Source organism: Myzus persicae, unplaced genomic scaffold, assembly GCF_001856785.1.
Source record: "Myzus persicae strain clone G006 unplaced genomic scaffold, MPER_G0061.0, whole genome shotgun sequence".
Classification (NCBI taxonomy): Eukaryota; Metazoa; Arthropoda; class Insecta; order Hemiptera; family Aphididae; genus Myzus; species Myzus persicae.
Window position 1 is genome coordinate 69577 of NW_019104102.1, and position 22801 is coordinate 92377.

General features: G+C 33.4%; 1 protein-coding gene across 1 annotated transcript; it reads left to right on the forward strand.

Annotated features, from left to right (window-relative positions):
* The first annotated feature begins 2937 nt into the window (after positions 1-2937).
* LOC111038772 (bicaudal D-related protein homolog) lies at positions 2938-20972 on the forward strand. The gene is made up of 7 exons (XM_022322000.1): positions 2938-4029; positions 7906-8121; positions 10633-10830; positions 12440-12586; positions 14842-15366; positions 17328-17672; positions 19568-20972. Exons 1-7 carry the CDS (start codon positions 3409-3411, stop codon positions 19796-19798), a joined length of 2283 nt encoding a protein of 760 aa, XP_022177692.1. The 5' UTR covers positions 2938-3408; the 3' UTR covers positions 19799-20972.
* The last annotated feature ends 1829 nt before the right edge of the window (positions 20973-22801 follow it).

Genomic DNA, 22801 nt, shown 5'->3' on the forward strand with positions numbered 1-22801 from the left:
TATAATATCATGTATTATATTTTTAATTTTAAACATGTAATTATAAGCCACGTATAGAAAACCTGATAACAGAAAATTGATGTGAAGAAAAAATAACATTTTTGTAACTTTTTAGTTGTGCATTTATGAATGCATGTACTATGTAAGCACCTATTGTGGTTTGATCACACGGTTAGGTAATGGGCCTTAGAGTTTTGTAAAATCTTCGCCTGATCGGTGAGAATTTGCAATGCAAAATGCATATCTGAATTTTCCAACACTGACAGTAATAATTAATAGGATTATAATGGTACTTTATTTTATAATTTTTATTGCGATTAATAAATACATGTCAACGTCGTGTTACAATTTACTGAAACATAATGCAAGTAGTTGACTTCTATAATATCATACCACTCAAATATATTTTTAATATTATTTAAATCTAACATACGATGTACTTAAATTTAAATTATATACCTATACTTTCCGTATACTATATTCATGCATGAATATTTTATACTACCATTAAAATATTCAATTTAATACAATACTTAAAAAAATGCAAATAATCAACTATACTTAACGCATTATCAAATATTTACTTTGATAGTTAATGCGTGTGCACCGTGGCGTATTATGATTTTTCATATCTAGGCCATGATTTATATGCCAACCAGGCGTATGAACTAAATAGTCCCCACCAAAATAAATTTTAATTTTGGCATTATATATTTACTTTTGTCTATGAACCTTAATAATAATTAATATTATATTATTTATTCCCATAATAATAATGCACTCTTCCGAATTATTTATGATCTAATAATTTATACTATATAATATGTTTTAATTTAAGCCTGTTGCCAAATCCTTCATGTGTTATTATATATCATAATTTATCAGTAGTAGTCCTAATAAAAATAGGTCTAACATATATCATATATTGTATACTATATTTTTTCAAAGATAACGTGAATTCATCTCAACACACTAACAACCACAAAGGTGCATTGATTAGGCTTTAATTTAAGGTACCACTGAGGGCAATATCATAAACCAATACAATTTAAGATTTCAATGATTTCTATGTTTAAAAACAATGCTAAATTCTGACTGTGAAAAATTAGCGTTTCATCGCTATATTTTTTTATTCAGGAAAAACGGTTTTCCTTAATGGGGGCCCCTCAAGTCACACTGCTCTGATGAATCTGCAAACATTCAACTGCTTTAGTGCTATGTATATTATATTATAGTTGATTCTGCAATCAGTACGAATATAATAAATGCACATCCAAAAAAAATGTATAGTTACGTAATTTTAGCAATTTAAAATGTTAATCAGCATAATATATAATACACATGAGTTAATAAAGGTGAGGTGATTGCAGATTTAAAGTCCCCTAAAATATTAGATGAAATTATTTTTTATATTGTAACTTTTAATTTGTAATTCATGTAATATAGATTATGATTTACAAGTTAACCATCCTCCACTACATTTTTCTGAGTAGTATCTGCATTTAAATTACCTACGTCTTAATTTTTACTCTCACAACTTGTAATGTTCCGTTAATCTGTTTCCTACATATTATTATTATCGTATATCTATATAATAATAAAAAATATATAATCGAACAAGATTTTTCAAAGTTTACCAGCGCAATAGGTTTAATGAACATTTACAGGGTGAGCCACGGGAATAGGGCAAACAAATGTAATATAGGCATAACACTATTTTTGATCCTATTCCCGTGGCCCACCCTGTATCATTTGTTATAATATGCCATATGGACTACCCACTAGCTACATTGCCACTGGTACGAAATATAATAACCGGTCGAGTTATAATATCTAAATACGAAAAAAAAAATAATACCTAGCAATTATTAACTGTGAATCACACCGTGCAGAGAGTAGGCAGGTACTTGTTATACTCACATTAGTCATAACATGTATATTATTGTGTAGGTATATTATGTTATGTACGCGTGGAGACACGGCGTGGCGGGAGCGGCAGTGGTCTTCGCGAATTAGTCATGTCGTTACATCCGTTAGGTGGTTTTGTTTCTCGGCGCAACGGTTCCGGGTTTTCGAAAACGACCAGTAGGCGGTAACTGGCCTCTTCGTTGACACTAATAACAAAATTCGCTAAAACTCGGAACAAAGTACTCATAATAATATATTCTGCTCAACGCTTATTATACTGTCTCTGCAATAGTTACGGTGTGCCTCGCACACTGAATTACATATTTTAGTTTATCCGCGTGTATAATATACCTATACCTATAACACGAACATTAACATTTTACGACCGTTGCATGCGACCGTTAATGATGCATTTAGATTAACGGGTTTTAGATAGCAAGTCAACTCGGGAGTCAGATGCATATAGATTCCTTTTCAGCCTAATGCGGATAATTATATTTTGATATACGATATTGATGAACTCGAATATTACACCTAACTCAAATAATGCGCATTAACGATTGCATATATAAATTATAAACGTGCGGTATAGTAGGTATATGAGTTCACCACCTAGCCACCAAGGTATGCAGCAGTAATACTGCAATTATAATCGCGTAGGTGCGAGCATAATAGGTACCGTTATATACCTATATGCGTGTACCAAATCAACGCACTCGCTGCTGCAGGAGTATAATATTATTATAATGTACGACTACATAGAGGTACTGCGCAACAATAACAAAACAACGTGTTATATAAATAACAATAATGTGCGTATTGTATGCGTCGTACGGTACAAGAGCGAAAAATAATAACAACAATAACGATGACGACGTAGGCGTCGTGTCGCTGTGTATTATAATAATAATAATATACGTGTGTGTAGGTAAACGCGCAACGCTCACCGCGGCCGCCGCCGCTTAACGGGGAAGGGGTGAAGGTTGCGGCCGCCGAGCGGAGGCGACAGCGGCGGCCGCGGCTGTCACGGTTCGCCAAGCAGTGGTGACGGTGGCGCGTCGCCTTTGGAAGGAGAAGTCGAGGCCGAGGTTTCTTTCTCTCACCGTGGCCCTCTCCCCTCCGCCGCTGCCGTAGTATTCGCAGGCGTCACGCGCGGTCGGCAGCCACTTCGATCATAACGACTGTACGCGCAGTGGCGGCAGATTGTCCGCAGATCCGTTTGTGCAGAGTTTTCGACGATCCCGCTGCCGATAAAGACTTGTCGATCCATAAGGGCGTCGTTCGACCGCTGTGCGTAGGTAAACAAAAAGTGCATCGCGGTTATTGGAGTTGCGCGGACCGCTGCTCCTCGTCTATTGTCTGCGGTAAATATTACTTCGCGGGTAGACCGTCGAAGGGTCGCACCACCGCCACAGATGGCCGCCGCACCACCTGCGACTTGCGTAAAAAACGATTTCGGTTGATATCGACTCCGACTCGCACCCGGTGACGACCATCGCGATGGCCGCAGCGGTAGCAGCCACCACTCCTCCGACGGCCGACAATCGGTGCGTCGGTGGCGGCGAACCGTCGGCGGTGACCATGCGACATCAAACTGTCGTACCACTGCCATCAAGTGATATTCCGGCCCTGACGTCTTCGGGACGGCGGCGGCGGCGATTAGGCGGGAACGACTCGAATCCACAGGTGTCTCGGAGTTCGACCAGCAGCTGCTCGTCGTCACCGGTGTCGTCATCGGACGACGACGAGGATGACGACAACGACGGTGGCCACGGTGGCATGGATGGTGCGAAGGCCGAGTTCGGCGGACGTGGAGTGGTCGGCGTTCAGCCTCCACCGGTGGCCGCCAAGCGGCTCAAAGACCTGCAACAACACCTGGTCGACTTGGACGACTTGGAACTGCTAGATCGTCATCTGGCAGTCGAAAATGCTACTGGGAACTCACTGCACGATTCGGCATCGGACGGTGGAGCTGCGACCGGCATGGTGGCCGAAGAGCTCAGACAGAAAAACAAGGACCTGGTGCTGGCAGCCCGTCTCGGCAAAGCACTGTTGGCTAAAAACGATGAACTGTCACTGATGAATGAGCGGCTGGCCGAAGAGTACGGCGACAAGCTAGAGGTACTTTATATGAACAAACGATTGTAAATCATTGCGTCCATATATTATAATTATCATTAATCTACGCATATTATGTACATGGTAAATGTCAAATTAAAAAAAAATAAGTTAAACAACATTGAAGACTTCAAAACGGTTTTAGATCCATAGGTAGTTGTATATTTTTTACTGGTAAATACTAAATAAAACTAACTTATTATATCAGTAAAAAAGAGAGTATCCGTGGATTTAAATCTGTTTTAACCACAGCTTTGGAAGATCTTCTAAGACGGTGGTTTTAACCATGAACTATTAGTAGTAGTTCATGGTTTTAACGTCACCACATCATAAGCGTAGAATAATAATAATAACCTTTTTCTCATGGCCTATCATCATCCTTTTCCCTCTCCCGGTAGTAAAGTGCCTGTCTTTTAAATTATATAATTCCCATATGTCATCATTCTCTATAATCTGCAATCCACAGCGCAGCATATCTCTCTCTTTCGACATCACGAATAGGCACATTTGAGGCAACAACAGTCTTGCAGCATATAGGTTGCTTGCCAATTTTATAGAGCCCCTAAGAAAATATTGTTCGTGACTTATCACTTCGCCATTAGCCACTAAAACTACACGGACTGGCAACCAAAATATTTGTTCGCTAAATCGCAACGCCGCACACGAAGTCAAGTCTCTAATTCGCGCTCGAGAGACCGACGACAACGACCACCGACCGTGCTTATAGCTGCAACAGGAGCAGAGACCCCGCGGACGGCTGACACGCGCGCGCGCGTGAATAAAACGATTAACCCGACCGGCTCCCGTATAAACGCCTCTGCGGCCGTAGTACCGCCGCCGTGTGGAACAATGTTCTTCGGCTCGGCGATTCGCTACAAGTACAACGATTCTATCTACCGCGTTTATTATACCTGTACATTATTATGCGCGTATACATAGACATCGTTCGGCAGCTGCTGTTCGGCGGGTCGCGAGTATTGTTGCCGCCACTGCCGAGGCCGCCATTGTACGCCGCCGCCGTCGTCGTCACGCTCTCACTCTTCCGACTCGGCGGCTGCGCTATTGTCGTCGGCGGCTGTCGTTATATGTACAGCCGGTTAGGTACCTACCTGCAAATAGCCGCGAGTGAAAGCGCTTATTCGTAGCCTCCCCCGTTCCGCGCCCCACCACCCCCGCGGCGCTGCAGCTATTGCAGCATCCGTTTTCGTAGCACATACCTAGTTACAAGGTACACGGGAACAATAATATTAACTATACTGCACTGAATCTTTGCAAGCCGAACCTTGGTCGGGATCGTGGGTATGCGTGCTGCAGGGTAATACGCGTATTATGAATTATATATTATATCGTTATATGTTTACATTTTTTATTCGCATATATTACTAGCTGGTTGCTGTATTGCCAGATTTTCTATCGTTTTCCGTTTTGGTTCGGTTGAAATACATACTATTCAAACACAATGAATTACAATGATTGATTTCATGATTTTCCACTTCTCAATAAATCCTGAACATATTTTTGATGTACCTATAAACGCAAATAATTGGATACGCCTAGATTTAACAAATGATACTAACAATGGCTGACGTAAATTCAATATCGTCAAGATTGGTACCTATTTGTCTTTGACCTTAGTATGTGTTTATAATACTTTATATATACATCAAAAATATATCCATAATTAAGGAAGCTAACCATAAAAATAATCATTGTAATTATCGTGTCCATGAGTATTGGGTTTTAAGATCTGTTTACTTTTAAACGATACTATGTTTGTAGACATTTGTATATAACTATTTCATATTTCTACTATTACTACAATACCTCTAGTAATATAATAGTCTGTAACTTAATGACACCCATTTGAATAAACAAATAAAATATTCGATTTTCTTAAGTCAAAACAAGCTTGTTAGCCACCCTATATAGCAGCTTATATGTGGGTTCAAAAATAAGCTATAACCATTTTCCGCGAGTCTCAAGGAATCTATATTGATATACCTAACTTTTATTGAGAACGGTCCAGTAGTTTTTGAGTCAACAGAGGACAAACAAAAAAACACCAATTTATATATATGTATATATATATATCTGTTCACGTGTCAATCGCGAAAAAACATAATCAAACAATGCGCGAGATTTGGTGTAGATATCTAGGCAGTATCGCAACCCGCGCGAAACTCCCCACCACCCTCCCAGGACTGGCGTTGATGTGGACCAAGGTCTCGCAGCCAGAACGGCGCTCTGCGTATAAATATACAGTCTGTTGCGCGATTGTGGTTGTGGTATAATATCATACCTTTACATCGGGGTTATATATAGGTATATAGGCTGCGGTTTGAAGCACCCGGGTCGGATGGAACGCCGTGGCGACCCGAACGGCGGCGAAAGGGTACATTCAGATACCGTGACGTAATCTACAACAAGCACGATATACGTACATTACCGTTTGACGGCTATAAAATCATTAACGGCGCACGTGTCCCTCGATATTATGGTCTCGCACGACTTTTCTAATATATATATATATAATAATATATAACAGTCGGGTATTATATTTTTGTACACGACCTCCGATCGTCGGCGGCGATGGCCGTAACACGCCACCAGCGTACCAACCCTTTGTGCGCGTGCAAAAATATTAGCGATTAGATTGTGAGTTGGGATTTGAGAATTAGTCATAATAATGTCGGTTTTGCCCTCTGGCCGTTGGCAGTGTTGATCACCTTCGCTGTGCACACTATGTATGTATATAGTCATATTGCAAGTGTATCGGTCAGATATAATAAATGTATAATATATATGATACTACGCGGAGGTGTATCTGTAGCTCGGCCAAGGGAATGCGAATTTAAATACATTTATCATATATACCCACGTCCGATTGGCACTGGCACAGAATGTACAGTTTAATATTTCCGACAGTATTATAGTATTCATATGATGATTGTAAATTATAATAACGGGTCTGATGATAATGCGTGGATTTTTAAATTGTAAATAAGTGATTTGTCTTTTTTGGGTAGGAGTCTAGAACATACTGTACTACTTAATATCTATAGGAGTTGTATAATTCGAAAGTTTCATGCACTCATATCAATCATATATATGGGTTAATTTTGTCCTTTAGAAAAGTTATTTGTCAGAAATGTATGACGTGCTTGAACTTGCGAAAAATTGCAACAATTGTATAATATGTGGAGGTAGTACTGAACATTAATTTTAATTAAACGAATTCGGATTATTATCGGTTTATTCCAAAAACAATATTCTCTTTCTTGAAAATACTAATCGTTTGTATAAAAATCGTATCGGCAGAACTATTGAATTAATTTTTAAAAAGTCAACCAATTTAAAAACGAAAGTTTTGTTATTAACTTCAAACCATTGATTATAAATGTAATATTAAACTAATTTAGTATTTACTAAAGTATAGTATTGTATATTATAGTCAACGACCAATTAATAAATTTGTTTAAATTTTTACATATAACTTGGGTACGACAATCAATCAATATCGTCGAGTCTCGAGGGCCATGAGCATTGAGTTGGGCAACATTGCAATATGAGACACTTGGAACTTATAGATAGTCATGACTCACAAATCGCTTAATACATATTATTATAATATTATGACTCATTTTGAATCTAAGATTTGAATATTTTTTTCTCGAATGTGATGATTTATGCAAATTAGCTCGAACAATAATAATATTATATCCTCATTTCCTCATCAATCTCCATTTACATAATATTCTTGTCATACTATATGATTATACCTCATAAAATCGTGACATACCTATTATAATTTATGTCAACAAAAAGAGAAGCGCAGGCCGGAAAATTAATTTATACATTGCACCATTTTTGTCACTATAGGAGATCGAACAGGACCGCCACCGGCTACGCAGACAACTGGCTCAGGCCAGGGCCGAGTGTGAGCAACGGTGTCACGAGTTGCAGGCCGATCTCAGGGACCTGCAGGCGGTGCTCGACAGCCGGGAACGTCAGCTGCGAGAGGCGGATAAACAGAAACGAGCCGTGGTCCGAGAGCTCACGGACCAGAATGGCAGGCTGCAGTCGCACATCAGAGAGGTTCGTATAAAAAAAAGTTCATAATATACAGCATGCCCAGAGTACCTAGTGTTATATGTCGATTATGATATCATAATCATGACGAGTTATAAATTACGTAATATGTTGCATTGATCCTGCTTTTTGGCACCTATCTAATATAATAAATAATGTGCAACTTTTTTGCCCGTTTTAATGTATGATATCGTCCTAACACGATAACGCGTGGAAAAACACTGTGGTTTATTACATTTTATATAATATGTATGTAGGTAATTCAGTAATTGGGATATTATTATGCAACGTTTGTCGTATAAGATGTAGGATTAATGATTATAAATACAAGGTAATTCTTTAAAAGGTAATCACTAATCACTTGTTTTTTCGAAAATAAACTAGTTTTGAGTATTTAAAGTTTTGTTAACAGGAGTGGCACAAGTGTACCCCTTAAAATATTAGTCCACACTATGCCACTCCTCTAAACTATACCTATAATATAGGTACTTATAACTATAGTCGTTCAAAATTCAATTTTTTTAATATATTGGAATAAAATTCTAACAAAAGTATTCTGCTTTAGAATATAAATGTATGTTGTTGTTCAAAAAAAGTAAAAACACTTAAAAATATAACGATAAAAATTTAAAAATGTTGTTTTGTAATGAATTCAAATTACCTAGGCATCTAAATAAAAAATAACTTATGACGTTAAAACTTTTTGATAAAATCAGTGTTTACCTTTAATAGTTAATACTTTATATAATATACCTAATATATTGTGCCAGATGCCTAGATAAACCTCGTATATGAATCTCGTATGGTTGATCCTACCTTGTTGAATGATCGAGTATCAAATAATTTAGTTTGACCATGAATCATGGTTAATATTGAGCAAATTAAAGAACGACGGTAGACGAACGCACGTACTTACCTCAAAAGTTCAATTTCGTTGGATATTTCTTGATTTGAAGTAAAAAACAATCAACAAAATACAAACTTTGGCCCAGTTCGCATTTTAGAGACCCGTGGCCCATAATCAAGAATAATTAAAATGTAAAAATATTCTAGTGCAATATAAAAGTATATTATTTGTATTATATACTACATATCCAAATTAATACAATTCAAGATATTATAACAAATTAAAATACCGACCTAATTATAATTTATAATATTAAATTAATAAGACAATAATAGTAACTAACCACCAATTTAATATAAAATATAGGTTGATACTTCAATAAAATAAACTGATCTAAACTATGTAAATTTTAATATACTCGTATTATAATAAAATAATACTATAATATAGGAACAATAATATAATATTATTATATTAGATTCTGAGTTTAGCTTAAAATTAATATATTTACCTAATGCTAACATTTTCTACACATGACGAAATTGTCTAAATATTTTAATGCTTTTTGAACTATACATCTATATATAGACATTTATTTATTTATTTTTCATAAGTGTCAATAAAAGTTTTTCTCCCGGACAAAAACCTTGACAAAATGATTACATGATGACATAGATCTTCATAAGTTATTATTATAGCTATATAGTTACAGTTTATGAAATGTTCAATATTTATAGCTACGGCTTAATAAATTTAATACAAGATTAAGTTGTTTCATAAGTTTTTAAAACTGAATTCAAAAAAAGTTTAGCGTGATTCCAAAAATATTTTTTAAGAGTGTCTGAAGTTAAAATGTTGACTAAATAGGATATTTAAGCGTAAATAAACGATTTCTCATTGCACGATTTTCTTATTTTGTTGTAATTCAAAAATGTTTTTCGTGTGGACTTTTTTATGTATATTAATATATTTTATCTACTTATAACACACCGTTTTACTAATAGTAAATTAAATTACTATAACAATTTAATATTAATAGGCAATAGCAATTTATTAATGAGATAATTATATGATAATAGTCTGACAGTCCATCTTCGTTCAGGATCGTTTTTTATATGCAATGATTTATCATTGAATTCAAATTGAACACGTCTATTACAGTGACCTACTCAATGATGAGATAAATTCGACTCCTATTGTACAGCAGAGCTGTTACCTACTTTCCATCTTTTTTCTTTGTTTTTATTATTACTTTGTATAAGACAATAGTTTTTTTACTAATTGTAATAAAACAGTTAGTATCAACATAAAATAAAATCATACAAATAAATACCTACATAATTGATTAGTTTAGCTGAATAAAATACATTATTTAATTATGACCGTGGAAAAAAAATCAAACAATGAGTAGATATTGAAATAAACTGAAAACACCAGTAGGTAATAGGTGTATACTTTTGAATACGAATGTATACCTATTTATTGAAAAAAAATCACTATAAGAACCTCCTGAGACCCGTAAATCCTATTAGTCCACTGACCAACCCTGCCGGCATGTATAAGTGCAGGCACATATTATAATCATCTATATAATTACCATAACCTTATATTTAGGTACTTATTGTATTAAGTATGTATCATATTGTTATTTTACTTTTTGTGCGCTGCAGCTTTCCCAGGCTGAAGCAGAGCTTCGGCACAAGTGCCGTCTGCTGGAAGATGCGCAACAGCCACAACATGGCAGCGGAAAATGGACAGGGATCGGAGGAGTCGGATCTCCCGCATCCATCACCAACGGCGGTTCTACCACCGATTATGGGTCGCTAACGCCCGACGACTACCGCAGCCTGGACGTGTTGCGTGATGAGGTAAATGCTTATGTTATTTTTGTCTGTTTTACACTGATAAAATATTATATTATAACACGATGATCGAATTTGACAATAGGTCGTATCGATTCGTCTGGTTCGCTTGCAGTCGGTTGTTGGCGATTAATCGATAAATCGGAATTTGGCCATTACACCAACGATTGACTGTCAATGTTTATATTAAATACTTAATAATTGTTATTACTACTTATAATTAATACCTAAATTAAAACACTTTAAAATAATCCATTTTTTTAAAATTGTATATTATACATCAATAGGTACATCATGATCATCTTTGGAAACTTATCTTAATTAACTAATATTTTCAATACTTGTTCAACTGAAATAATATAATGTTAGGATTTAGTTTGAGTAAACATTCTATCGGTTTTTTTTTATTTTTTTATTAATAATAATAAAAATGATTAATGGAACAAAATCTATCAACCTATAGTAAATGTAAGCTTCGCAGTGGTGTTTTATTTGAGTTTTGATATTTAAATGCTTATGTAAATACTATAATTCTGCTTTCTTAAATAGGTGTCTACTCGACACATTTTACTTGGTATTAAAACATTTAATTAATTTTTTTTATTTATGGCCACTATATAGGTACTCATAATGTTTAAGAGAATACGAAATCATTGTATCTAGAAAAAAATAAAAATACGTACCTATTGTTAATTAATGGGCTGTAAAGATTAACAAGATTTTATTTACCTGTTAGAATTCAAGTAAACACTTTGAAATACAAAACAATTGTTGGCGTTCGTTACACAATTATTTTTATAATCTTTTATACACACAACTCATTAGTGAAGCATTAATTAAACAATTTCTAAAACTGCAAATTCATCTCCAAATCACTTTTTTTTTTTTACATAAAGAAAATACTAAATTTATTTACATGATTATCTATATTTTTTAAGCTAATAACTTGTGTTAAAGTTAAAGTAATGCATTAATGATCAATAATTATTTCTTTTAATAGGTATCTTAAAAAACATATGTTTTATTTTATAGATGTCAAAATAAATTTGTGAACAGGAAAAAATAAAATTATATAATTAAAAATAAAACATTGTTAAGACTGAAATAAGAATACATGAAGCATAAAATACTTGCTTATTCTGAAAACAACCAATGGCATTTTTTAACATTAATTTTAAAGCAGTGAACATATTGTTTATATATACATGACATCGTAGAGTTAAAATACTCTGGCACCCGACCCTGTGTAATTTACAAAAGATTTGTTCAAATATTTCACAGGAATATTATTTAGTCTATATTTTTCCCTTTAACCTTCAAAAACTTTGCTTGTGTATTAATTAAATACATGAAAGTACGAAACAATAATTCTAAAATTATTAATGGATTAGGATTATGTCAGATTTTTTGATATCGGTAAAAGTAAATCCTCGAGAAAATATAATTATTCTGGTTATTAGATACCATACTTATACCACCTATATTTAAGACGTATACCACTTTAAAATAAAATAAATTTCTTTTAAAAGTAATTCTTCATGTAACAATGTTGGACAGTGTCGACTGGGTAAACTTGTTGTGTAGAATAAAACAAACGGGTGGTAACTATTTCTAGATCGATATGAAAGCAGCCGAGAAACAGCGACTACAGAAGAGGATGGCTGAATTGAGGGCAGACCGTGATCGGTTGGCCGAACTTCTCGAACTCAAAGATCGGCAATTGGCCGAATGCCGGGCCGAAGCAAACCATTATGAGCACAGGGTAAGTTTGACTAATGTCCATTCTTACAATGATATAGTATTAAATTCGAATGTTTACCAAATAATTAAATAGTTAGTTGCATAATATGAGAGCAATGTTCTGCGAATTTTAACTTTACATCATTCCAAATTGCTGTGTTACTTCATTGAAATATTAAAAATTTGCTCAAAATTGGTTTTCGATCAAATCAATTTTGTTTTGTTGTATTTCAAAAATTAACTAGAAGTTTGAAATATTCAACAGATATTAGAGTTTACTAGAAATTATATAGAAAATAGCTAATTTTCAAAATATTTTGAATTATTTTGTTCTATTTATAGACATTTTCAAATTTCAACTTTTTTAGTTTGTATTCAATTTATACATAAAAAATATTTTCTGAGTGAATAAAAAGCTTGAAAATTTAACACGAGGCTCCTTATAAAATATTCTCACAGTAATTAAAAAATATTGAAAATAAATTCATATATTTAAAAATTCATTTTGCTTACATGATGAAGTTATGAACTACTTATGAGGAACTTTGTATTAAATTTTCAAGTCAAAGCTATAAAAATTGAACGTTCAGTACATTGTAAACGACAAAGTAATTTACAAATTTTGAAGAAAAAAAAATGTTGCCTATGTATTTTTAATTTTTTTAAATGGTATATTGACAACTTTTAAAGATTTGTGTATTAAATTTTAAAGCTTATTCTTGTCCAAGTAAAACATTTTTTATTAATCTAAAAAAAAAATGTAAAATTATATTAATAAACCACTCAAAAAGAAGAAAAATGTTTTGAAAATAATAATATAACTATGTTTTTTGCAAATGTCAAATATTTGAAGTTACTCGATTTTGAATTAAAGCAAAATATAAAAATTGTTAAATGGTTAATCATTATTTTACACTTGAATATCCAATTTTTTAACATCAATAATACAACTTATGAAGAACCTCATATTACATTTTTTAATCTTAGGTATCAATATTAAAAATTAAATGCACATTTAAATAAAATAATTTTTCCATTTTTTCAATTTTTACGAAATTAATCAAAATCCAAACTTTGAACGGGTATAGAAAAATGTATTTTCGATAATTTTTATGTGCTGTTAAGATATTTTTCAAAGATCCTTGTGTTAAATTTTCAAACTTTTTTACTCGCATAAAAAATGTGTTTAATCAGGGCCTCTATTAGGGGAAAGGGGAGGGGGGGAATGGGACCTGGAGTTCAGAGGCCCGGCTATTTTAAGGACCCGTTGAAATTTTGTTAAATATTTATTTTATGGGGCCTGCAAAAACATTTAGTACTGGAGTCCAAAATTTGATGTGTATGTATAATGCATAAATTTAAAACAAAATAAAAAAAAAGTTGAAACTATTTAGAAATTGTATAAAATTAGTCAAAATATTTCCAAATTAATTGGAAATCACTCTAGTAAATGCTAATCTGGTAAATGTTTCAAGCTTCTACGGTTGTTAATAATTTAATTGCCACAAAACAAAATTGATTTTGATAAAAACAGGTTTTAAGCAAAAATGCTCTAAAATGTTTTTGTTTTTCTTATTTGTTCTTTATTCATTTCCGTCTAATATTTAGGATAACAACACAAAATTGAATCCACTAAACTTAAATTTGATATATTGCATGTGGGTTTGAGAAACAAATTGTGCGTTGCATGAGATGACAATTTGATTTAATGGCATACCACATACGATTAAGAAACAATTCAAAAAATATTTTTTTACTTAATCATAAAAAAAAATTTCTATGGGCATCAAAAGTCTACTTTTAGTTTTAATTGATTAAAAATAATAATAAAGTTAAATGTCCAGGTTAACGTAATCTGTTTTTGATATCTGTGAGGATAATATTATGTAATCAAAAGAAATTAGCCAACTATTAGTTTCAAAAATGTGAACTCATTTTAAATTGCACTTAAAGTTCCACTAATATATAGTAAATACATATCTATGGTTACGGACATCTGTGATGAGAATATCACAATAAAATGAGGTTAATTTAGACCGATTTATTGCTATTGGTTATGGTTTTTTGCTAACATCATAGTATATGTACGTCATTACAGGCATTGCTCAAAGTCATTACTTATAGGTATAACCTAACCTATATATATAATTAAGCTCACATATATAAAACACAGGCAGGATAAAATAAACATAATACAGGATATTACACCAGTTGCGTGACTGTACAATATTTATAACTTAATAAATTGCCTAATACCGAGTATGTTTTTCTACACAGTCGGCCATGTTGGCCAAGCAGTTGGACGACGCGCTCTGTTCGGGCAGCGCGGGGGACTGGAGAGGACGAGGCGGGAAGTGCGCCTCGTGCGGCAACGGTGGCGGTGCGACGACAGCGTCCAGGACGAACGGCTCCGGTGGTACCGAATCGCAGCCGATGTCGCTGTTGGCCGAACTGGAACAAGCCGAGGCGGCCAGCACGCAGACGGCCGCTGGTCCTCCGCCGCCCATGGTCGACGTAGACCTGACGGAACATCGGCCCAAAGACCCCAACGACTTCGGGACGGACGCCGAACGGTTGGTGACCCGGTTGTGCGATGCGCTCGAGCGCCGGGCTGGCCAAGCGGACGCGGTGTCACCGGAGTTGTCGGCCAGCACCAGGTACCGGTTGCTGAAGCTGATGGGCTGCGGCGGCAGCGGAGTTGGCGACGGAAGCACTGCTGCTGGTGGCAAGTCCACGGGCGCCGTTGACCTGGCGGAGCTGGTTCGCAACCGAGATGGTCGGGTGGCCGAGCTCACTTGCGAGGTACGTTCCAGTAGAGAGGGTTTTCACTGTCGGCGTTATTATAGCTATAGGGCCGTAAAAAAGCTCGACCTGATAATTTGTTACATTTTTGCTGGTTATCGCAATGATTTTCCAAGTGGCCAAGTACCTAAGTTTTCTTTACAACCGAAAATAATAATAATATTACAGTGGACGATATTATGCAACTCGAGTCGTATATAGGCCGTACATCAGGCATGTCGAACACGAGGCCCGCTACTTATTTTTTTAAAGTTTGCTGATAGTAATTATAATAAACAATTAATTAGAAAAAAAATTATACAATTTTCCTTTTGTGTCATTGTGTCACAACCATGTTATAGTGAGAGTATATAAATTGTGTTACTATCGTCTGATAAACTGTAATTGAATGAGTATTGTACATGTAGTATTGTAAGTAATGGATACAATTAAATAAATTGTATAAAATGTTTCTTTTGTTGATAAATTTGTATATTTGGCCGTAGTATAAACTATTCAATATATTTGGCAAAGTAAATACTCTGAGAACATTAATGGTCTGATTTTCGATTAACTTGACCATAGTACGACACTCCTACTTGGGCACATAGCCAGCAATTGGGGTGTATTTTAGCTTTATATTTAATATAACATGCGAGGAGCTTTCCACACTTTCCACTGTAATAATCAACTTTCATATTAATAATATCAAGTATGAAATAGAACATGACAACATACATTGTACAAATATAAATTATTATATTTCTAGAACTTACACATATGATATATATATTTTGCTTCAATACGGTCGGGGGGGGGGGGGTCAACACACAAACCATCCCAATGCTCCTACGTCCAGCTGGAATGCAACACAATGATGTGGTCGGGCGTATAACGTCCGTTCTAACAGGACTCGCTGAAAAGCATAATATAATATTGTTACAATAGATACCTATGATATATTATAGAGGTCATATAATTGTGTCATATGGGAGTCACGATTGACAAAAAAGGCTGAACACCAGTAATTAACTAATAAAATTAAAAATATACCTGGATCCAATAGGGAATTTACGGCCTCCACACATATCCATATCCTCATATAAAAGCCAGATCTCTAAGAGGATTGACTTTTTTTTGAAAAAAAAAATACTCAAATTTTTATCATTAATTCCAGTAAAATATAAATTATAAAACTCCCTCCGGTATAATAAGTTCTGGTTTTTTGGTTAAATACTTATATACTATTATAGGATATACCTATACCCCACCCTCCCCTCCCAAAGACAAAGTGTCTGAGTACGTTATTGCCTCGATTCGTGATTATATTAGGTTATACTATATTTTCTATATTTGGATTTATTGAAATCTGTGCTTCTTGTTTTGATAAAGGAACATTTCGTAATACGTCGATTGCGTTTTTTAAGGTAGACTTTCTAGAAAACGTTCTAATAAAACACCGTTTACTCTATACAAAACAATATTACATAATATAATAATAGGATTCGTGCTTGCCAAAAAACAATGTATTATTTCATAATAGCGCCTAAATACCTAGGTTTTTTTTAATAATAATAAACACAGCAGTTAAATAAAAAATAATAACAAAGGTATATTTCACATAATAGTTACGAACTTCATAATACATTTCTACTCTTGCAAAATTATTATGATTGGTAATAACTATACTTAAAATTTCTAAAAAGCATATGATTTCAACAAAATCGAGTAATATGTTTAATAAATTAATCTTGGAAATTTATTGAATAAAAACAAAATTAAATCTGCAGCTCGCTGTTGTAAAGAGTTTTATAGAAAAAGTCGAAGATCTCTCATATAGGTATTAACAAAATAAACATTATATTTTTCGCTGTTGCTGTCTGTCTATTCCTATCCGATAGATCCATTATAAAAATGTATAAATGCATATAACTACTGTGGTTTTACTATTTTATTGAACTTTTGTTTCTGAACATATACAGTTGTCCGTGAGAGACGCTGAGCTGCAGGCAGCCCGCGAGGAACGTGATCTGGCTGTGCGGGACAAAATGGATGCGATGCGAATTCAGTGCGCCCGATGTGGTGATGCGGGCAGCGGAGAGGCCGCCGACGCCACTTCCGGCTCCGGCACCGACGAGAAGGACGCGTCGTTGATCCCGGAACTGCTGAGAAAAGCGTGGGAACAGCGGGATGGAGCGGTAAGGCGGAAAAACGCAGTGCAGGTACAACTGGCCCGGACCCGGGTGGACGTGCTACAGGCTAACGGTCAACTGATGGAGGCCATCGGGCAGAAGGTGGAACTCAGCCAACAGTTGGAACAGTGGCAGGTTCGTAATATATTTCAGCAAATAATGTATATACAGCTCGCGGAGCTCAGCTCAGGAATCACACTAATTGTTTAACGACAAACTACTCTGTTGTCATTTTCTCAGCCACGCGCATATTTACTATTTCGATTTAACCACAATGAAATCGTATTTCTAAAATAGTACACATCACCTAGGTACTCATAAGTAAAAAAATTGAAAAAAAAAACACAACATTTCTATACATCGTGGTGCATTTTTAGGTTTTTACATTTTTGTTAGTGACTTCCTGACCACCTATTTTTTTAATTTTACCATCGAAAGCAGGATTTTTTTTTAAACAACATATTGCTAAGTATATTAAGTACAAATACTGAATATTTTAACAGATTATTGTTAATAATAATTTAAAGTTCAGATGATATTAATCACTGAAATGCAGGGTTAGAGCAGCGCCTTAAACTGTATTAATAGAATAATAGCTCTTTGTTTGGTTTTCAATATTTTTTATCATAATGTTTGGAAAAGCGTATTTTGATTCTAATTCTAAATATGAAATCATAAATATAGGCATTTGCAGTGGCGCACAAAGGTATTTTAAAAGCACATGTCGTTAAAAAAGTTATCCAACCACCCACTCATTTTTTTTTATCTATTCGCTGCACTCCACAATTATTGTACTCAATGTAATCAATTACAAAGTGAGTGTAAACTCACTTATTATAATCGCTGTAGTTCACGGAAATTAATTATGATTGACTATAATTTATATTATAAGTAAATAAGAGAGTAAGTAAGTATATAAGTACCTACTTCAAAAGTTCAAAATATCAATAAACTACATAGAACATCAGTACAGCCAGACAGCCAGTTAAACGGAATACGGATCATATCCCTTAACAATACTAGGTGCGTCCGTGGAAAAAAAGCGAGGTGGAGCGATACCTAGGTATAGCTATACGCCTATACTTAGTCCAGGGATCGGGATCCTGCGGCTCTTTGGAAAATTCCCACTAATATTAAGTAGATACGTTGTTTTGTGTGTTATTGTATTTAGTTAAATAATATTATATTTATATAAACAATAATAATAATAATAATAATAATAATGACTTAATGAAATAAAGTTTTTCTATATTTTCTAAATTTAAGACGTATCATTATGTTTTTAATGCCTACCAATTTTTCAATGAAATAATAGTACTATCTTTATTCTAATATTCTATAATATATTATCTATACTAACAACTACAACTAAAAAAAAGGTTGTTCAAACCTGTGCGACCTGTGTTCCTCTTGGACATCATGGTTTTGTAATTTTTTGAAAAAGTGGCTCTTTCACGAAAAGGTTCCTGACCCCTGACCTAGTCAATCAGATTGTTATATTATACATTCAATTTCGGTTTTGCAGAAACAAAATCCTCGTGTAAGTCCATCTTAAGAATGCGAATTTTTAAAGTTATTTTAATATAGTGCATTTATTTATTAAATAGTTACGTCGTGGCCCGAAGGTACCATAATATGTAAATTTAAAGTCTTATAGAAATTTTAGTTATGTCCGTATAGGTACTTTGATTAGTCAGTAAGAACATCTCATTTTATTTTTATTGTGTAGATGAGCAATTAAATAAAATTACTTTATGATAGGATCTAGAAACACCAAAAACTTATATATTCACTCTTATCAGATATTAATGAACACATTTTTCAAGTTTCACGAAGATTGGTCCAGTTGTTTCGGAAGAGATAACAATATTAGGTACAAATTGCGTTGAACTGCAGGGGGGTAGAAGAACTCTCAGCCTAATTTTACCTAATCTTACCTCGGTCCTATAATACATTTAACATATATATATATATATATGTGTGTGTGTGTGTCAGCAAAATCTATACATTTTTAATTTGAACGGTTTCAGATGGACATGCAAGCTCTACTCGACGAGCAGATGCGCAGGAAACTGCTTGCTCCGCCGGTACAATCTTCGGCCGCCGGTACGCCCGAATTCGGTGGTGGAAATCAGCAAAAATTTTCCAGCGCCGGAGGGTTCCCATCTATGTCAGCTTCGAGCTTAGGAAGTCTCGGGTCGTCGGGTCTGATGAACTCGTTGCTGATGATCGCCGGTGGCGGAGGGAACGCAAACAGATGACGCGGAAAACGATAAACTGTTGGTTTAAGAAACGGTCGTGAACCGTGCACCTATAGACAATAATATAATACTGTAAAATATCGTGTATAAAAATAGTGGATCAAGTTCGCGTATTAGTCATATCGCACCCAATTAACGTCTAAAATGGACCAATAAAAATTGGACTTCATTATTATTATTTTTTTTATTTTTGATCTGGTTTACATTAGTCGTCGATTTAGTTTTATTAGACTTGTCAGTGAGATTTACTACTTCCCATTCATCAACATCCCCTTTGCCCCTCGAAAATTTTTTATATTTACTATACTAAGCAAAGATTTTTAATTTTTATTTACCTACATGTCCACCTCCAATTCACATGAATTTCAAACTTGTGAGATGATATGAAGTTTTTCAAAATCGTAAATATGTGAGTCATTTTCTAAACTTATTTTGGTCTCTGTTCGTGTCATAGACCCTTTCCGAAACATTTATTAGTGATAGGTATTTACATAGTTTATCTGGCGCTTAGTTTCGGTTTATTGGTTTATACATGATATTCTAGACTGTAGTGTTGCAAAAACTAGTACAAAATATTTATAACGAAAGTTACCTCACGTGCGCGCACTCGTTGATATGATATTATACGTCATTATGGTGGAGAAGTTATAGGATTTGTTTGAATAATTGATCACACAAGATAGTATATAAACTCATAATTTGAAATTAATATAGGCCTTCCTCCCTGGATTTGATTCTTTTTGAAAAAGAAAAATCCCGTCAAAAATTGTTGTTTTATATATATTTTCATATTATGAGTTCAAAATGTCAAAATATTAAATAAAATGTATCATCTTATTATATAGCTAATGTACTTAATAGATTAATGATGTTTTAATTATCAAATACAAAATTTAATAATCGTACAAAAATACAAAATAATAAATGGATAATTATTATTTATTACACAAATTACAACATATTATTTACTGTTTTTAAAATTCATTTTAATAATATTATGCATAACATTTTTTGGACGTTTTTGTTATTTTTACTGCCAGTTTTTATTCCATCACTTATAAGCTTCTCTGCCCAATATACTTTTCGGGTAGGTAGGTGTATCATTATACGTAAACAATAAACTAATACTTATTGTATTATAGTCTTTAAGTACATAATACATTAAGACTAGAAACTATTACCTATATATATATTATTCAATTGTTGTATTAATGATAATCGATATTTTAAATTGTACCTTACACAAGGTACCAACCTATATATTATTATTGTAAGAATGATATTATAGTATTAAGAGCACATTCACCATTATGTATACAACCAAGTACAGTATTATATAAATGAAACATTGAAACCATATAATACACACATAATCCAAAATTAAATCTATATACCTGTTGTTATGTAAGTACTTAAAAAAAATTTCATATCTTAATAAAAAATGTTTATGAATGTTTTTCATTCTTTGTACTTATGTCCGCTATTCTGTAAAAATAATACGTTAAAATGTATGTCGGTGAATGCACCTATAGTTGTGTATATGTGAATTGTTAACCAAAAAAAAAAATTCTTTGAGTGATCATTGTAACACTACAGATATAAGATATGTATCTATAAAACAAATTTTTGAGACACAACATATTAAAATATGCATTAACTTTGCTGATGACTATCATAAAAACTTTATTAAAATGTAATTTTTTAGTATACAAGTGGCCATTAAGGTTTTATTTAAATAGTCAAAATTAAATTAAAATAAGTTTATTATCAGAATTAAATCATTTTGTATATTTATTAGTTATTACTTATTACAATAAATTAGATACGTGACATTTTGTTGATAAACAAGGTAAGGTAATAGGTTTCCAAAAACAGGTACCTATATAAAGAATTTTAAAAAATGAATAATATTTTGTAGAATTATAATACAATAATATAATCTGTAACCAATGGGGAGAATTAATATACACACACGACTCACATTCAATCATCTTTATCCGATTAAAAATATATAAAATAGACGTAATATTGAAACTAGTATTGATTGGACTTGGGCCACTTTTACAAATAATTAATGTTCATAGATTAATATTAATGACTAATATTTTCAAAACATCATAGCAACTATATCTTATAATCCCAATGCCATGGTCCTTTTATATATCCTTGAACACAAAGTTAAAGACTCAAAAACTACTCATACAAAATTGGAATTTGATAAGTCAAATTTTCAAGAAAAATTTTCCTCTGAATAATTTACAGTTGAAAGGGGGGTTCTCTTTTGAAAAACAGAAATTTGTACAGTCACAGGACACTCCTTAAGCAGTAGAAAAAATCTCAAGAATTTGGAATTATAGTTTTTAAGTATATTTACAAAATTCAAAATTGGGAAGCATGTGGATTACCATGTATAATGAAACACATTGAATATCTTATAAATTATGTACAATAATACATAGTAAGCTCTGAATGACTAAATACAAAAAAAAGAAACATACACGAGAGTAATTATATGTTTGTTATATTACAATTTACAACTATAATAAACAATACGACAAACAAAATGTTAGTAACTATCACCTATTTAACAATACTCATAATAAGCATACGGTATTTAAGCTGCGATAAAGTTAACATTTACAAAACAGTTCATTGCCTTTCTAAATTAAAATTTTTTTTAATGCTTTAACAATACATAGTTTTGCTCAAATAATTAATATAGATAATTTAATAAGTTAAAAACCTATAAAGGTGGATTCATTATGTCACCATGTGTTGAACATATTTTACAAACACTGTATCTGGATGAGACGATTATTTTTTTACTTATAAGTAGGGTGCGGATTTGTATGTATTCAAAATTCAAAAATATGTACATATATATGTATTTAATTTTATCCAAATATGTAATTAAAAATATAAGATATGTAAAAAAAAAATGTTTTTATTCTTGAAAAAAAATTTGTAAAATTAGTATATTAAATATGTAGGCAAATATAAATT